The sequence below is a fragment of the Pelodiscus sinensis genome, chromosome 15 (assembly GCF_049634645.1).
Source record: "Pelodiscus sinensis isolate JC-2024 chromosome 15, ASM4963464v1, whole genome shotgun sequence".
Lineage (NCBI taxonomy): Eukaryota > Metazoa > Chordata > Testudines > Trionychidae > Pelodiscus > Pelodiscus sinensis.
In genome coordinates this window covers 29430802-29448683 of record NC_134725.1, presented here as the reverse complement: position 1 = coordinate 29448683, position 17882 = coordinate 29430802, and the positions used below count along the sequence as shown (strand labels likewise).

General features: G+C 46.7%; 1 protein-coding gene across 2 annotated transcripts in view; it reads left to right on the top strand.

Moving 5' to 3' along the window:
- Positions 1-16539, top strand: part of AACS (acetoacetyl-CoA synthetase) — a 93903-nt gene extending 77364 nt beyond the window's left edge. Inside the window, exons 17-18 of one of the 2 annotated variants that reach the window (XM_075898472.1) lie at positions 27-229; positions 14926-16539. In XM_075898472.1, coding sequence (XP_075754587.1) covers positions 27-229; positions 14926-15063 — 341 coding nt within the window. In that variant the 3' untranslated portion in view covers positions 15064-16539. Of the gene's footprint in view, positions 1-26; positions 230-1277; positions 1311-14925 lie in introns of those variants that run through there. The other variant, XM_075898473.1, reaches the window with a different exon arrangement.
- The last annotated feature ends 1343 nt before the right edge of the window (positions 16540-17882 follow it).

Here is a 17882-nt window from a genome sequence, read left to right as displayed (position 1 = left end):
AAAGAAGCACTCTATTTCTCTTTCAGTGGAAGCCTTTGAAGAGGTTTCTGACAGTCTCTGTGTCCCTCAGTACAACAAAGAGGGGGAGGAAAGGGTGATCCTCTTCCTGAAGATGGCGTCGGACCAGGTGTTCACTCAACATCTGGTGAAAAGGATTAGGGATGCGATACGTATAGCACTTTCTGCCAGACATGTTCCGAGCATCATTCTGGAAACCAAAGGCATTCCGGTATGTCATGAAAACACTGCCTAACTTTTTTTTCTCTTTGTTACCTTGAGGAGTAATTAAGGAGCAGTTGTCATCACTCTTCAAACCCACGCTCCTGGAAATTTTTAGCATCTTAAAAAGCATTTTCAAGTTTTATAAATAGTTTGTCTATGTTGCTTAGTAACTACTTTTTTTTGCTTTTTTTTTTTTTTCTTCCTCAGCTAAGATAGTTTAAAAACAATCTCTATCCATCCTTGGCTTATAAATACACATGTGCCCTGCTGAGCTTAAGGTTGGGTTCTATTTTCTTACAAAACACTTGGGGTGCTTTCTCAATAAGCATTATAAAGCTAATTTTAGCTTTTTAGGTGTGCCAAAAAGCTTTTGCTAACTTTTCAGGGCTTTTCCCACTTTAGCTAGTATAGTTTTTGAAAGCTGAGAGCTTTAAGCAAATATATTAAATGCTAACTGATGTAGAAGCAATTTCAGTGTTAGGTCCATACATATTTTAAACAGTAGCAATAACTACATAAGGGCCTTTTCTCTGCATGTGCCTAACAAATATCTAATTACAGTCACACTCTATCATTTTAGTGTCAGACACAATCTTTCTCTGCCTGTCATGGGCCCAGTGGAAATGAGTTGTCCCTCTTCAGCTATTATAAATCTGATCTTAATGTAGTGTATCTAACAGGGCCAGGGAGAAAGACAGAGTTCCTGGTGTCCCTATTGATGACCTCTAACCTGTTTAGTATTCTATTTTGAGAGCACAGGTGTGACTGACTGGTACTTTAATGGGTGTATTTGCATGCTATTTAGAGATACAGCCATCTTGCCACTGTTCTCAAGTGTGAGGAAACATTTTCTTCTGATGAAGCAAAGCTGGACATCAGCCAATACTTTCCCTGGTTTAACTTTTATCTGAATTCAGAAAAATATAAGCCAGTAGGAAGATCTTTCAGTAAGTCAGTACCGACATAGAAGACTAGAGCAGGAGTCCCCTGAGAAGAGTACACTGATAATAAATGATTAGCAATAAATGACTGACTCTGTCATTGCTAAATCATAGGTTCTCTCTGCAAGGTAGAACAAGTTATTCCTTCACAAGGAAAACCTAGCTGCTTTCAGAGTGGTGAGTGCTTTTATATGTTTGTTGGCGAGAGATCTTCCATTTTCAAACCTGGTGAAAATGCAGGGGCTGATTCTACTTCACTGTGTAGTGCAGTACCTTATCTGTCTTCAGGGGAGTTACTGACTCACCTTGTTGTAAGTGAGCTTACACTTTGGCTCACAGAGACAGCTTGGTGCTCCTGTCCTTCTCCCAACTCTGCGACGGAGCCTCTCCATTTTAAAAGCCCTGCCTGAGCAGCTTGCTTGTTGGCAAGGTGGGAAGGTAGTTCCTGGCAGGCCATTTGCATATAGGCTTAAGTGTTCAAGCATTTCCTCTAAAGTAGTGTGGGCTTTGCAAACCATAATGCCTACTAAATCCAAATACAGGTTCTTAACTGAGTGGCTTGCCTTTCAGAGGTGCTGAGCACCTGCTGCTTCCATTGGGTTTGTACTTCAGACAAGGGCCTGATTCTGGTGACTCATGGCTTCAGTGGCATTCTGCCTGGTTTGCACTGCTATAAATAAGTAGAATTGGGCTCCATTTGACTTGTTTGCATGGGAGGGGGGGGGAGGAGGAGAGTGGAAAAACTTTCATGACTTTACCTCCTGAGGTGGTGATATAGGCTTTTATAGATGCAATTTCAGCTTCTACATAAAATGTTGAATTTGTGAGTTATACAAATCACTTGAATGTAGAGAATGAAGTTGATGGCAATGAGGTGCTTGACAGTCAGCCCCTTAGGAATGCCTGCTTAGATCATTAATGAGTTCACACTGTGATTGAATTTACAATTGAATGAATTTTAATTGTATTTCAGGTAAAGTGTACCAGCAGTAATGTGATCACAGCTGACTCCTTGCTTTCTTTGAAGGTTTTACTTGAGGAAACAAAGTCTTTCTATATACTGCTGTTTCTAGATACAAATTTTCATTAAACTCCCCCCCCCCCATCTGTCCCCATCCAAACTATAATTTTAGGAGCTTGATGTCATTCCCAGTTTGGACCAGTGCAAAATAATTCTGTCTTCAGTGGTGTAAAGGTGAAATCAGGATCAGGCCTATATTTTAGAAACTATAAAAAAATAGACATGCTAAAAACTCTGGAAATTATTTCATGCTTATAATTAAAAGTTTAAATAATGCTTTTGCCCATGCGCAGGTAATCTATGGTGATAAAGGGCTGAGTGCAAAAGCATAAATTTATTGTAAAATTTTGCATTTGATCTGATTGGAATCCCTGTTCCACTTGGAAATACTAATACAAAACTGTGTAGAAATCCCATATCAGGGGCAATGTGTGAGGTGAGTCTGAGGGCATGCATGACTCTACCTCCTCATTCCTCCCTGGCCCCCCCCCCCCCCCCCCCCCCCGCAGACACTATGGATGGGAGGTATAAACTACCAGAGCCTTTCAGCAGCCTGGGGCACTAGTGGGGGGAGGGTGCATTGGGACCTGCAGCAGCAGTCCCTCCCTCACTTGCTGGCAGTGACAAGGCTGGGGAAAGCAGAGCAACACGGCTTCACTCCCCGGATTCCAGCTGTGTCACTGGAAGCAGAAGTGGGACTGCCTCATCCACACTCACTGGCGGGAAGCAGAGTGACATGGCTGGGAGCTGGGAAAGTAGAGCAAGCTAAGGCTGCATTGCACTATTCCACTTCCCGTGCCAACTGGTGTGTGGGGGTGTTGGGCTGGTGGGGGGGGAGGGGCGGGGAGGCGGGAGTGCCCAATCCTTGCTGCTGGCAACAGGCCTGTACTAGTTCTCTGGGCTATATTTCTTGGGGGAAGAGATGAAGTGGGGACAGGCCTGGAGTGGGAGGGGGCATTGTCCCAGCCTATCCCCAGGCTGGTGTGGAGGGGAGTCACATAGCCAATGTCCTCCCTGTCCCCCAGTGTCATTCCTCACCAGTTGCCCTGCCTATACCATTCTGCCTGATGGCTGTTTGGTGTGGATGATCTGTTCAGGGTTAATATTTAGGCAATTAGAACTGGAAAAGGTTTGTCAATATCTTGCCTGAATGAACACTGTGGCCCTGACTTGGCAAAACACCAAAGGATATGCTTAATTAAATCCTCGCTGCCAACTTTTTTGTAATGCGGTATGACTAGTTCCTCCCCCCAGAGAAGTGAACTTTCAGCAGCTACCACTGGCTTCACTGGGAGTTGTTTTTAGAATCTTGCTCATGTCCATGTCACAATGGGTGTGCATGCTCACCATGTGTGCTGTTGCCAGAAGTTTTTCTCCTAGCAGTACCCATAGGGAAATGCCTCTGGTAACTTTCCCATCTCCAGGTGCCACTCTGAAATATAAGGGGCACTGCATTCCCCTCCCCCCCACACCATCTGTTCCTTCTTGCTGCCAGTGAATGTGCATCAGAACAGCTCTGCTCTGGCCTTGGCTTTTGCTTCTCCCCATTGCTAATTTTCTGCGTAGTGTAGTTTAGTTTGTTTCCTTCGGGACTTTGCCCCGACATGGACGTGCCCCGTTCTTTGAGGTTTAAACCTTGCAAATCATGCTACTATTCCATGCCCATCAGTGACCTGCCTAGAAGCTGCCTGCGTTGTCTCAGTGAAGCTCTTATCAGTGACAGGTGGAAAATCTGTCCATTAAGCACAGGACTAAGGAGTGGAACATTCAACTTAGACCGACCCTTTTATGGAGTCAGCTCTAACTTCAGCACTGGCACACCGCTTGGAGTCTGCAGGGCACTGAACAATCAATGTGTGATGCTCAGTTGGTGCTGTTGACTAGTCGGCACCACTCCCCCCTCCAACCATTAGTCAAGAAGCCAGGGAGGATGGCAAAGGGACGTTCCCCGAGTTCTGTAAAAAAGGAGACAAGACATCAGAGCACACACCTATGTTGAATGGCTGTTGGTCTCCATGAGTCTCATGGGGCCTCATTCAGGCAGAATACCCCAGCTCATTCTATTTCTCCTTTGCCAAACAGTGAAACTTTGAGTCACATTCAGACACTCTCCATGCTGGAGGCAGGAGCAACCACCTCGAGTGGGTCCCTTGGCAGCACTGCCACTGTACCCAGCAACATGGTCCCTGGTTAGCCCTGTAATACCAATAGCCCTCTTGGAGTCTGGCCTGCCCATGTCACATGATCCAATCGATTGCTGGGGTCTCAGGCATGCAGCTCCCTCTCCACAACCCTGTGTGGTGCCCTAAATGATGGGTTCACCATGAGCACTGGTGCCAAGCAGGGATGTAAGTGACTAATCAATTATCTGATAAGAAAGAGCTTATTGGATAGTTGACAAACTAGTTGACTAGTCCCTCCCCCGCCCTTGCTGCCTCTGATAGAGGCAGCAAAGGGTGGGGAAGAAGGGTGTGCTTGGGGGCAGCTGGCTTAAAGCCGGTTCTCCTCAGCTTCAGCTTTGTGGAGGGGGCAGGGGTGCAGCAGCGGTGTGCCACATTTGAAATGTACAAGAGTCCCCACTGGGCTCCACGCAGTATTTCAGTTTTTGAAATGCACAAGAAATCCTTCTGGGGCTCTTGTACATTTCAAAGGCAGAACGCTGCTTAGCGTTTGCACCTTTGAAATGTAGCAGCAGCTGGGCAAGCTCTTGCTACATTTCAAAGCAGAAGCACCCTTATCAACTAATCAAATAGTTGATGGAAATTCCATTGACTAGTTGATTACAGGCAGTCCCTGGGTTACGTACAAGATAGGGACTGTAGGTTTGTTCTTAAGTTGAATCTGTATGTAAGTCGGAACTGGCATCCAGATTCAGCCACTGCTGAAACTGATCAGTTTCAACAGCGGCTGAATCTGGACGCCAGTTCTGACTTACATACAGATTCAACTTAAGAACCCCAGGCATCCCCAAGTCAGCTGCTGCTGAAACTGATCAGCGGCTGATTCCAGGAAGCCCGGGGCAGGGGCTTCCTGTAGTCAGCCACTGGTCAGTTTCAGCAGCGGCTGACTTGGGGACGCCTGGGGCAGAGCAGCTGGGGTGCTGCTGGGTTGGTCCAGTAGCGCCGCCGCTCCTCGGCGCTACTGGACCAACCCAGCAGCACCCCAGCTGCTCTGCCCCAGGCGTCTTGATTCAGCCGCTGCTGAAACTGACCAGCAGTGGCTGAATCAGGACGCCTGGGACAGAACAGCTGGGGTGCTGCCCGGTTGGTCCAGTAGCGCCCAGAGCGGCGCTACGGGACCAACTGGCAGCGCCCCAGCTGCTGTACCACAGGTGTCCGGAGCAAAGCCATGGAGCATGGGGGCAGCGGGACAGCCCAGACGCGCCGTGGCTGTCCTGCTGCCCTCGGGCTCCGTGGCTTTGCTCTGCTTTGTTCCCCGTCCCCCTGGTCTGCAGACCAGGGGGACGGGGAGCAAAGCGGCGGAACACGCTGGCAGCGGACAGCCCAGACGCGTCTGGGCTGTCCGCTGCCCGCGTGCTCCGCGGGTTGGCTCTGCTTTGCCCCCCCCATTCCCCTGGTCTGCAGACCAGGGGGATGGACAAAGCAGAGCCAAGCCGCGGAGGACGCGGCCAGCTGACAGCTGTCAGCTGACCGCGCGCTCCGCGGCTTGGCTCTGCTTGGCTCCGCTTTGCCCCCTCCCCCGTCCCCCTGGTCTGCAGACCAGGGGAACAGGGGGAGGGGGGGCAAAGCGGAGCCAAGCAGAGCCAAGCCGCGGAGCGCGCGATCAGCTGACAGCCCAGACGTGTCTGGGCTGTCAGCTGGCCGGGCGCTCCGCGGCTTGGCTCTGCTTTGCCCCTCCCCCCCCCCCCCCCCGGTCTGCAGACCAGGGGGACGGGGGGGGGGGGGGCAAAGCAGAGCAAAGCCTCGGAGTGCGTGGGCAGCGGACAGCCCTGTCCGCTGCCCACGTGTTCCGCCGCTTTGCTTCCTCTCCCTGGTCTGCTGGAGACCAGGGAGAGGAACGGCCCTGTTCGTAACTGCGGATCCGACATAAGTCGGATCCGCGTAACTCGGGGACTTCCTGTATATGATTAATCAAATTTTCACATTCATAGTATCAAGTTGGCACTGGAAGCAAAGACATCTTCCTCCTCCTCATCTGATGAAGAGATCATGGGAGCCCCCTCCATCTGCCCTTCCATATCCCAGGAAGACTCCAAAGCACACCAGGAACTGCTGAAAATGGTATCCTCCAATCTGGACTTGGGGGCAAGGGAACTGAAGGAACTTTCTGATACCCTGTTTAATATACTCTTGGCTGTGTCGCTGACCCCCCCATGACTGAGTGGCCCACATATCTCAAGCCCCGTGGCAAACTCCATTCTCCCTAATCCCTATCGCCTAAGCAGGCAGAACACACATAGTTTGTCCCATCGAAAAGTCAGGAATATCTTTACCCCTACCAGCCCCCAACTCATTGGTAGTGGAGACAGTGAATTCCAAAGAGCGACAAGGGGAGGCTGCTGCCTCATCCAAGAATAAAGACTCCAGGAGACTGGATTTATTTGGGAGAGGTTTATTTGTCCTCTAGTTTTCAGCTGAGAGTTGCAAACCATCTGGTACTGGTGCAGTATGATTTTTAACTTGTGTCCAAAGCATGTCCAAGTTTGAATCCTCCTTCCTGGAGCTGGAGAGGAAGGACTTTATGGCAGTCCTGGAGGAGGGCACAGCCTTCCAAGCAGCCTCTGAAATGGTTGCCCAAACCACAGCCTCCATGATATCAAAGTGCAGAGCATAGAGGTCTATCATTTGAGACTCCACTTGCTGCAGGATCTACCCTTTGATAGCAAGGCCCTGTTTGGGGAGCAGATGGATATTAAGCTCCACAGCCTGAAGGCTTCTACATGCTGTTCCCCTTCTGCACCAAGTTCAATACTCCAGAATGCCGGGGGGTTATCAGGAAGGTGAAAGCGCAACTGGAATTGCGACTGGCAAAGGATGTGAAGGATAACGAGAGGTTTCTACAGGCATGTTAACAAGAAGGTGATCAGACGGTATGGGGCCCCTACTGGATGAAGGAGATAACCTAATGACAGATGATGTAGGGAAAGCTGACGTACTCAATGCTTTCTTTGCCTCTGTATTCACGGACAAGGTTGGCTCCTGGACTAATGTGCTAAGTGACACAAGATGGGATGAAGATGGACAGCTCTTGGTGGGTAAAGAACAAGTTAGGAACTATTTAGAAAAGCTAAACGTACTCAAATCCATGGGTCCGGACTTAATGCATCCAAGGGTACTGAGGGAGTTGGCAAATGTCATTGAGGAGCCTTTGGCCATTATCTTTGAAAAGTGGAGATCGGGAGAGATCCCGGATGATTGGAAAAAGGCAAATGTAGTGCCCATCTTCAAAAAAGGGAAGAAGGACAACCCAGGGAACTATAGGCCAGTCAGTCTTACCTTGGTTCCTGGAAAAATCATGGAAGGGATCCTTAAGGAATCGGTTTTGAGGCATTTGGAAGAGAGGAAAGTGATCAGGAATAGTCAACATGGATTCACAAAGGGCAAGTCGTGCCTGACCAATCTGATTTGCTTCTATGATGAGGTAACTGGCTCTGTGGACATGGGAAAGTCAGTGGATGTGATATACCTTGACTTTAGCAATGCTTTTGATATGGTCTCCCACAATATTCTTGCCAGCAAGTTAAGGAAGTATGGATTGGATAAATTAAACTGTAAGATGGATAGAAAACTGGCTAGACTATCAGGCCCAATGGGTAGTGATTAATGGCTCGATGTTAGGTTGGCAGTTGGTTTCCTAGTGGAGTGCCCCAAGAATTGGTTATAAGGCAGGATTTGTTCACTATCTTTATTAATGACCTGGATGAGGGGATGGATTGCACCCTCAGCAAATTTGCAGATGACACTAAGCTAGGGGGAGAGGTAGATACTCTTGAGGGCAGAGATAGGGTCCAGAATGACTTAGACAAATTGGAGGACTGGGCCACAAGAAATCTAATGAGGTTCAACAAGGACAAGTGCAGAGTCCTGCACTTGGGACGGAAGAATCCCAAGCATTGTTACAGGCTGGGGACCAACCAGCTAAGTAATAGTTCTACAGAAAAGGACCTGGGATGAGATGTGGATGAGAAGCTGGATGAGAGTCACCAGTGTGCCCATGTAGCCAAGAAGGCTAATGACATATTAGGTTGCATTAGGAGGAGCATTGTCAGCAGATCCAGAGATGTGATTATTCCCCTTTATTCGGCTCTGAAGCCACATCTGGAGTATTGTGTCCAGTTCTGGGCCCCCTACTACAATGTGGATGCATTGGAGAGGGTCCAGCGGAGGGCAACCAAAATGATTAGGGGGCTGGAGCACATGACCTATGAGGAGAGGCTGAGGGAGTTAGGTCTGTTTAGTCTGCAGAAGCAAAGAGTGAGGGGGGATTTGATAGCAGCCTTCAACTTCCTGAAGGGAGGTTCCAAAGAGGATGGAGAGAGGCTGTTCTCAGTAGTGACAGATGGCAGAACAAGGAGCAATGGTCTCAAGTTGTGGTGGGAGAAGTGCTGTCTGGATATTAGGAAAAACTATTTCACTAGGAGAGTGGTGAAGTACTGGAATGGGTTTCCTAGGGAGGTGGTGGAATCTACATTCCTAGAGGTTTTTAAGTCTTGGCTTGATAAAGCCCTGACTGGGTTGACTTAGTTGGGATTGGTCCTGCTTTGGGTAAGGTGCTGGACTCTGTGACCTCCCGAGGTCTCTTCCAGCTTTTTGGTTCTATGATTCTCAGAAAACCTTGATCCTAGGAAGCCAATCCCACCAGAAGTCTTTGCAAAGATAGTTTAAGCTGTAAAAGAAACTTCTCCCAGCACACTCAATCTCTCCAGCACCCAGTCTCATCCAAGACCAAACTGGCCAGTAAGCATTCATTTTGATGGACCAGGCTGTTCACCAGATCCAGGCTCTCACCTTCTCCAACTGTCTTGTCTGTTTCTATCTGGCATGGACGTCTGTCATCTTGGACTACTGGGTCTTCCACTGTCATTGCCAAGGGGTTACACTCATCAACTGCTCTCTACCCCTTCTACTCATCCCTCCCTCCCATTTCGCTTCAGGAACCCTTGAACAAGAGGCGCGGCAGCTCTTTTGCTCAGCAATGGTGGAGGTGGCCCAAACAGAATTCAAGTATATGAGTTTCTACTCCGGGTACTTCCTGATTCCCAAGGCAAAAGTGGGGCTTAGGCCCATTCTTGACCTATGAGGCCTCGTCTGGCACCTAGCATGTCGTTTGCTTGTTCAGATGTGTGCCTCTGTGGCACCCACCAGTTACTGTGTGTGTGTGTGTGTGTGTGTGTGTGTGTGTGTGTGTGTGTGTGTGTGCGCGCGCGCCCTGTTACAAAGCTAGTACCTGTCTCCTCCTCCATCTCCCCCTACTATCCAAGGGCTCCAACTCCTTGTGGCAGTAGCCACATGCCAGCCCTATGGCCCCAATCCCAGGTGGCAGCAGCCACCTCCAAGCATGGCTTCGGCTCCAGCAGCAGCCAGAGCAGCTGCCTCTTGCCATGGTTGTGGCCAAGGCCTTGTCTCTTCAGCCATGAGAATAGCCATGCCACTCGCCTTCCATGTCTAGGTGGGTGGGCTCAGAATTTTTGTGCGCAGTCATGCAGTTATGGGCCTTGAAGGGAACATTGTTTGGCATTTTCTTTGCTTAAAGTGCATCTGGTAGCCATTTCATTATTCCATTCCCCAGTGCAAGAGCTCACGATTTTCTCCCATGACATGACGAGCAGGTTCCTCAAGGGGCTGGCATGTCTTTTCTTCTCAGGTCAGACCCCTGATTCCACCAAGGAATTTGAACTGTGTGTTATCTGGACTCTCAGGCCCCCCATTTGAACTGCTGGCCATGTGCTTCTGGTCACACGTGTGCTGGAAGATAGCCTTCCTTGTGGTGATAATATCAGCCAGATGCATTTCAGAGCTTCAAGCCCTGATCTCGGAGCTGCTATATACAGTCTTTCACAAGGACAAGGTCCAGCTCCACCCACATCCAGAACATTTTCCTTCCATTTCTCCGTCCCAAACGTCACTCCTCTCATGAGGAGAGGCATCTTCACTCATTGGATGTGCATTGGGCTCTGACTTTCTACCTGAACAGAACTAGACCATTCTGGAAATCTGCCCATGGCTGAAATCATAAGGGGCCATCTTGTCTCTACCCTGCAGATTTCTAACCAGATCACTTAGGTCATAGCAAGCACAGATACATGAACTGGCATTCCCCTGCTGAAAATTGTGTGGGCTCACTTGATGAAGGTAGAGGGCTCATCAGTGGTGTTCCTGTTCAGGACAATCTGTAGGGTGGCTATCTGGTCATTTGTGCAACATGTTCACTGCTCCCTAGTGTCTCCATCACTAGAGATGACATTTAGTTGGGTAAGGTGATCCTGCAGCCTTCTTGTTCTTGACGCCTACCTCCTACTGCTGGTCGTCACCAGTTTTGGAATGGTTGCTCATGTCCATTCCACCATTTCTGGAGAGAAGGAACTGAAGGTAGAGGGAGCACAGTGCACCTTATACCTCACCAGAGTTGGGCTAGGGTGGGTCTCTGGAGGCACCCCCCCCTACAGGTACTGCTGGGGGAAAATTTCCAGCACTGGTACACATGTGGCAAGCATGCACACATTGTGGAATGGACATTAAGCAACACCTCTCGAATACCAGTTAGGGAGCAGGTAACTGTTTTTTTTTTTTTTAGGGTCCTTATTGCTTCTCAAAACCAGGTTAGTGATCACTGAGGAAAAAGAGTGGCTTTTTAGGTTAGATAAGATGGGAAAAGAGTTATGTAGTATTTAAACAAGGAAAAATTAGACCAAATAAATGAATAACTTTCTAACTATACAGTATTGTTAAAGACCATTTGGCCTGCTCAGAAAGACTTCTAATGAAAAGTTGTCCCAGGAATTAGTCTGAGAAGGGCTATCTCAGGGAGATTTGCTTACCTCTGGGCAATTAGCTGCTTTGCTAGATGTGCGGTTTTGTCTGCTCAGTTTGTTTGCTGTAGTCTTGACTTACCTTTAACCAAGATGAAATTCGATTAGAGAAGATGGTCATTGGCCTGATTTTCAGTATCAGTTGATAGTTATTTGTGAAGCTCTTGTTCTTTGGTGTCCTTAGTGGAGAGATGCACTTTGTTCCCTAAGATGAGCATTGGCCATCCCTGCCAACAGAGACAGGTCTTCCCTACTGGCCTTTACCAGCCATGAATTACGTTGTTCTGCAGCACAGATTGGGAATTATTCACCAGACAATAGCTGTAGTGCTTCTGAATAACATTGACTTAAACCCAAGCACAGAAAACCTACCTCCTCCCCCTTCTATTTCTTGTTTCAACAAAAGCAGAAAGTTCTGTCTGAATCTTGCAGAATTGAAACTGTCACACACGTGTGTGTGTGTGTGTGTGTGTGTGCGCACGCGCACACAAACGTTGTGAAAGGTTGAATCACAGAAAGCCCCTTGGGGTTGGCCTCCCAGTGTGCTAATCATGCCACTGATGCCAACCTTCCTGCACTCTGGAGTTCCCCACCACTCTGTATTGCTTAGCCAGATCCTTTGGTCTCTCCCAGCCAAGTCTCAGAGTTAGGATAGCCACCCTGTGCAGAGCAGCAGACACAGAACCAGATCAGCTTTGGGAGGGCTCAGCTATAAGGGCTCAGCACCCAGGAAACCAGCCCTAAACCCCAAACAAATCAGTGTTAACTCTATGTAAAAGTTTTATACAGAGAGCTTATAAGGGCCACCCACTTTATCAGAGAGATACACAGTGGTTACTCATCCTTGCCCCAGTTAACAATTGTTTACACTGGATTTGATAATAAAAGGTTTTTTTAAGTATAAAAACTAGGATTTAAGTAGTTGCAAGTGAAAACAGTTAGATCAAAGAAAGATAACTTAAAATGAACAAAAATGCTTAGCTACTTCTGATCCACTAACGAACTTGTTATATGCAAATTCTTATCCTCAACAGCTGTTCTTTTCTCAGGTAAAAAGCTATAAGTCAGAGTTATCTTTATTGTCTCCTGGGTCTATGGCTTCTTCAAAGTTCTTTGTCTTCAGCTGGCCTTTGAAACTGCCTGGTCCACTCAAAGGCTACGTCTACACTGCAGCCTTTTGTACAAAAAGGACCGTTTTTGCGTAAAAACTTGTGGAGCATCCACAGTACAAGCATGTTCTTGCACAAGGAAAAGTACAGTTAATAGTAAGAACACAGGGCTTTTTGCGGCGTATGTATTCCTCTTTCTACGAGGAATAAGCCTTTTTGTGTAAGAGCTCTTTGTGTGGATAGGCAATGGCTTTCTTGTGCAAGAAACCCCTATGGCTAAAACGGCCATCAGAGCTTTCTTGCACAAGAGAGTGTCCACGCTGCCATGGACGCTCTTGCGCAAAAGCACATGGTTGTGGGGATGCACTGTTGCTCAAGAACTTTTTGTGCAAGAACTGCGCAAGAAGCCTGCAGTGTACATGTGTAGCCCAAGAGGCTACAAAGGCTGATTGCTTCCCATGCTTAAATAGACTGTACACCCAGTGTGGGAACCTTTTGTTTGGCATACCAAGTTCAAGATGCATTCCAGTACCAAGTATTTTTTCACATGTCTTTCTAGGACCCACCACTGGTTGGCTTGTAGGATAAACACAACCAGTCACATGTTGTTGGTACAGGGTACCAGTAATGGCCCTCATTAGCATATTTTAAACTATACACAGATCTACACCTCATATTTCTGACTTCACCTACAAGAATGATACATGCATAAAAATAGGATATACACATTCAGCAGATTGTAACATTAAAATTGATGTGAGGTATTTTGTTTAAAATAATCGTCACCAACCAATAGATCCTGATCTTGGAGCCTCTGACAGGTGATCCTGAGTGATTTGGCTGGGAAGCTATCAAGCGCTGGCACTTCACTTGCCCCTCCACCCACTGTCATGCTACTCCTGCCCTCTGCCTTGGAGATACTCCCCTGGGAGCCTCATTCTTGCTGGGCCAGGTTGTGGGAGGAAAAGGGGGAGGGAGGTGCTGATGTCAGGGTGTCCCTCCTTTCCCCACTCCTGTACCCCAACTCCACACAGAGAAGGGAATGGAGGGAGCTTCACAATGCAAATCTGTCACTCTCACACACTGTGTGTCTGTCATTCTCACAAACACACACAATCCTTCTCTCTCATCTCCTGACCCAGGTTGTTACTCCTTTCACTGCTTGCAAGGTGGGTTATTTTGGGGTTTTGATTGGTCTGTGCATTTTGTAATTTTCATTTCTCTCTTATTCTTAAATTTAATTCTTTGAATAGTGAGTTCTCAAATGCCTAACCTGTCATGACTGGAGTCCTTATCCCTGTGGTAATTGCTGCTCCTGGAAGTGGCTGGCATGTCCCTGCAGCCCCTGAGAAAGGCAGAGCAGGAAGTCTCCACTTGCTGTCCTTGTGTGCAGACACCACACCTGCAGCTTCCATTGATCATTATTGGGGAACCGTGGCCAGGAGAAGCTATAGGCTCCATGCCTGTAGATGAGGGGCAGCATATAATGCCATGGAGCCATTGCTATACATGCCAGCTGCTTTGAGGAGTGGTACAGGGCAGGAGTAAGCCTGCCTTAACCCCATTGCTATACCACTTGGAAGCTTTCTCTGTTAAACAATGTCCAGCCAGAGCCTGTTTCCTGAACCCATGTCCTAGTGCTGAATCCCCTCCTGCACCCAACCTGGTGCCCAGGTGTGAGACCTTTTGCACCCAAACTCCTTGGAGCCTCTGACAGGTGATCCTGAGTGATTTGGCTGGGAAGCTATCAAGCACTGGCACTTCACTTGCCCCTCCACCCACTGTCTTGCACCTCAGTGCTTCTCCTGGACCTCAAACCTGCACCATGGACTAAGCTCAGAGCCCTTACCACACTCCAAACCCCTTGGCCCAAGACCAGAGCCTGCACCCGAACCTCCTAACTTAGGCTGGTGAAAGTGAGGGAGGATGGAGGAGAAAGGGATATGGAATGAGCAGGGTGAGGCCTCGGAGAAAGGATGGAGCAGGGGCAGGGCCTCAAGGATATGGGGCAAGTGTATTGGGTTTGAGATAGATCTTACTAAAGTTGGAAAAGTGACCTTAAAAAGGTTGGAGACAACTGGTATAAAGCATGTTTGAGTTATGCATATTCATAAGTCAGTTTTCATAAAGCATGTAGGGTGCCCTGTGACATGTGTATCCAGACTTTCATGGATTTTGATTTGGCCCTTCATAGAAGTAAATGGGAGCTGAATGAATGGTATTGTCTACTAAAAACAAAACTAAAACCTATAATCAAATTCAGTTTGCTTTTCAAGCTATTTAAGAAACTGTTTGGTGTCAGGTGTAGCAGTGGAAGGAGGATTTCAGTAACCGGCTACTGATACTGTTCCTATCTTGGTGGCAGCTTTTACATTAGATCAGAGGTTCTCAAACTTTTTGGGCTCTGGAGCCCTTTACATGAGTAAAATTTATGTGGAGCCCCAGCGGTCCACTGAGTGTATGTGTTGTACCCATTGATGTTTCTAGTTTGTCAACCTCGCGGAGCCCCTGGAGATGTCTTGCGGAGCCCTGGGGCTCCGCGGAGCGCAGTTTGAGAGAGACTGTATTTGAGAAACCCTGCATTAGATTATCCATAAAGTCATCAGAATACAGCTTCATTGTTGCCTTTGTTTAATTTTGCAGTACACGATAAATGGGAAGAAAGTTGAAGTGGCTGTGAAGCAGATCATTGCAGGGAAGGAAGTTGATCAGCAGGGATCCTTCTCAAATCCAGAGACATTGGACCTGTACCAAAATATTCCTGAACTTCAGAACTTCTGAATCTTTTTTGCATCTCTGTATTCTGTGTGTGTTTGTTATTGTATATATGAATACTGTATGTAAAGAAGAAACTATTTAAATACTAATAGTTCTTTTAAAGGAAAAATATTTCGTTAAGTGCATTATGAATGGCTTGGGTAAAATTTAGCTACTTTTTACTAGTTGAATATGCCCTATATTTTGGATTCTGTCTTTAAGCTTGGAAGAAGAAGCTGCCTATTGGGTTTTTTATACATATAACACATGGATCTTTTCTGATTAGACTTGTATCTAGAACATGAGAAGCAAATTGTTTCCAGTTGATTGAATACTTGTGTTCATAAAGCTTTCACTTTCCATTTTTAAATGGATTTTAAGCTAGTTAGTTAAAAACTGTTAGAGCCATGTATAAAGATTGTGGCTTATTTAAACACTTGATGTTTGTGTTGTGAAGGAGGGTAAAGGCAGGTCAGCATGGCCACGAAATACAAAAGTATGGAATAGTTTTTAATATGTTCCAGTAAAGCCACATCTAAATTCATTGTATCTTACTTGACTGTGTGTGGTCTTGAAGAATAACATTACACTTGGAGGGAATTGCTGCTTCATGTTGTGATGTTACCTTTACATTGTTTTAAGCTTTTTAGCTGATATGTTTTTGTAGATGGGTGGGAGCAAATGCTGTCACTCTTCCATTGGATGTCTAATTTTCAGTAGAATTGTTCTGGGTTTGTCAGTGTAACTGAGGCTAGAATTTGACTTATTACTCCAAAGTCCATTATTGGGAATCTATAAGCAAAAATCCAGTTCTGTATTAACAGAACAGTTCCAGATTATTAATGTAATAAACACTAGTGGTTTTTGTAGCCTTTTTTACTAAATGTGATGAAAGTGGAAAAAACTAAAGCATCTTTTCAATTCTTTATCCTTCCACTTACTAAAGGGACCCCTCTTCCCCCATGTATGTTGTCACTACAAAATGGAAACAGTAATACAGTTGTTCACAGAAAGATACAATGGCAGTAGCTCTACCTAATCCATGACATTTAGTATCCTGTGCACTATTTGACTGTTGAGTGAAGTATTTACTACATTAAAATAATGAGCGTCATTAATTGTGTTCAGTGTGTTCAACGCTTTATGTTAAACTTAATAAAAATAGAACCTTAAGTATTGATTTTAATTTTTACTCAATTGTCTTTGACCTACTTCTCCCCTCACCCTCCTCTTCTGGTGTAATCCGATTCTTACCTCAGTTTCCTTCACCCTTCCATTCTTTACTCTACTCACTTCCCTCAAAAATCCTACATTGGAAGTACTTCAAGGCAGGGGTTCTCATCTTTGTGTTATGTGCAGCACTAAGCATGTCTTACATTACTGATTTGCATGTTCATGCATGGGGTTTGGGGCATATGACTAGACAGAAAAGTAAACCTGCTAAAATGTCTGTCATTTACCTCCTCCATTACTGTAATAAAATAGTATGTCAAGCTGTAACTTCATAACAAAAAGTGTGTATTTTTGTACCGTGTTCACACATCTATACTAGTGCCATCATCACAGGACCTAACCTTATAAACCACCACATTAGAGGCTGATATAACTGCACATCCACCAATATGCTCTGTGCCATCAAGTACCAACAGTGCCCCCTTGCAATGGATATTGGTCAAACTGGACAGTCTCCACAACAAAGGACTAATGGACACTCATCAGATATTCAAAAAGGTAACACACAGAAACCTGTTGGAACATTTTAACTTGCCTGGGAACTTATAAATGCAGCTCAAAGTTACCATATTATTACAAGCCAATTTTCAAAAACCAGCTTGAAAGGGAAGCTGCAGAACTTAATTTCATTTACAAGTTTGATACCTGCAATACAGGTTTAAACAAACACTGTAACTGAATTACCTGCTAAATTCCACAACCTAATGACATAAAAAGCCAAGCACCAGGTACTTAAGAGTACTTACAACCCACTCTAATTGACCATTCTTTTCTCATTTTTTTCCCCTCCCCATCCCCTCTGTTTCTCTGCTATTTATTGCAACCTGGATGAACTCCATTCATCTGAAGCAGTGGGTCGTACCCACGAAAGCTCATGATACCATCTACATTTTTTGTTAGTCTCTAGGGGTATGTCTGCACTACAGCGCTAATTTGAACTAAGTTAGTTCGAATTAGTTAATTCGAACTAAGCTAATTTGAACTAACACGTCTAGAACTAAAAACTAGTTTGAATTAGCGTTTTGCTAATTCAAACTAACATGTCCACATTAAGTGGACCCTGAACCGGGCTTAAGGATGGCCGGAAGCAGTGCTGGCAGGGCATCAGAGGAGGACTTAGAGCGTGGAGCTGCTGTCTCAGGCTAGTCGAGGGCTGCGCTTAAAGGGTCCCGACCCCCACCCTGGACAGACAGTTCTCAGGGGTGCCCCGCTTGCAAACCAGTCCTGGCTTGGAGTGCCCGGAGTACCCACACTGGGCACATCACACCACTCGGCCATCAGCCTGGCTGCACTTGCCGCAGGCTGCCATCTGGGCAGAGGGGGCAATTGGGGGGCTGCAGGAGAGCTTCCACCCCCAGAAGCCCGCAGAGCCAGCCCAGTCCTCCCCATCGGGGGCTCGTGCCCCATTCCTCCCTCACCTCCTTCCACTTACCCTTCCCTAGCCCCTCTTCTTGATGTACAAAATAAAGGACAATTGTGTTCAAAAATGGAATCTCTCTTTATTGAACAAAACTGGGGGAGACTGGGAAAAGGAGGTGGGAGAGGGGAAGAGACAGGCTGGGAGAGGGGAGGGCAACTAAAATGATCAGGGGTTGGGAACAGATCCCATA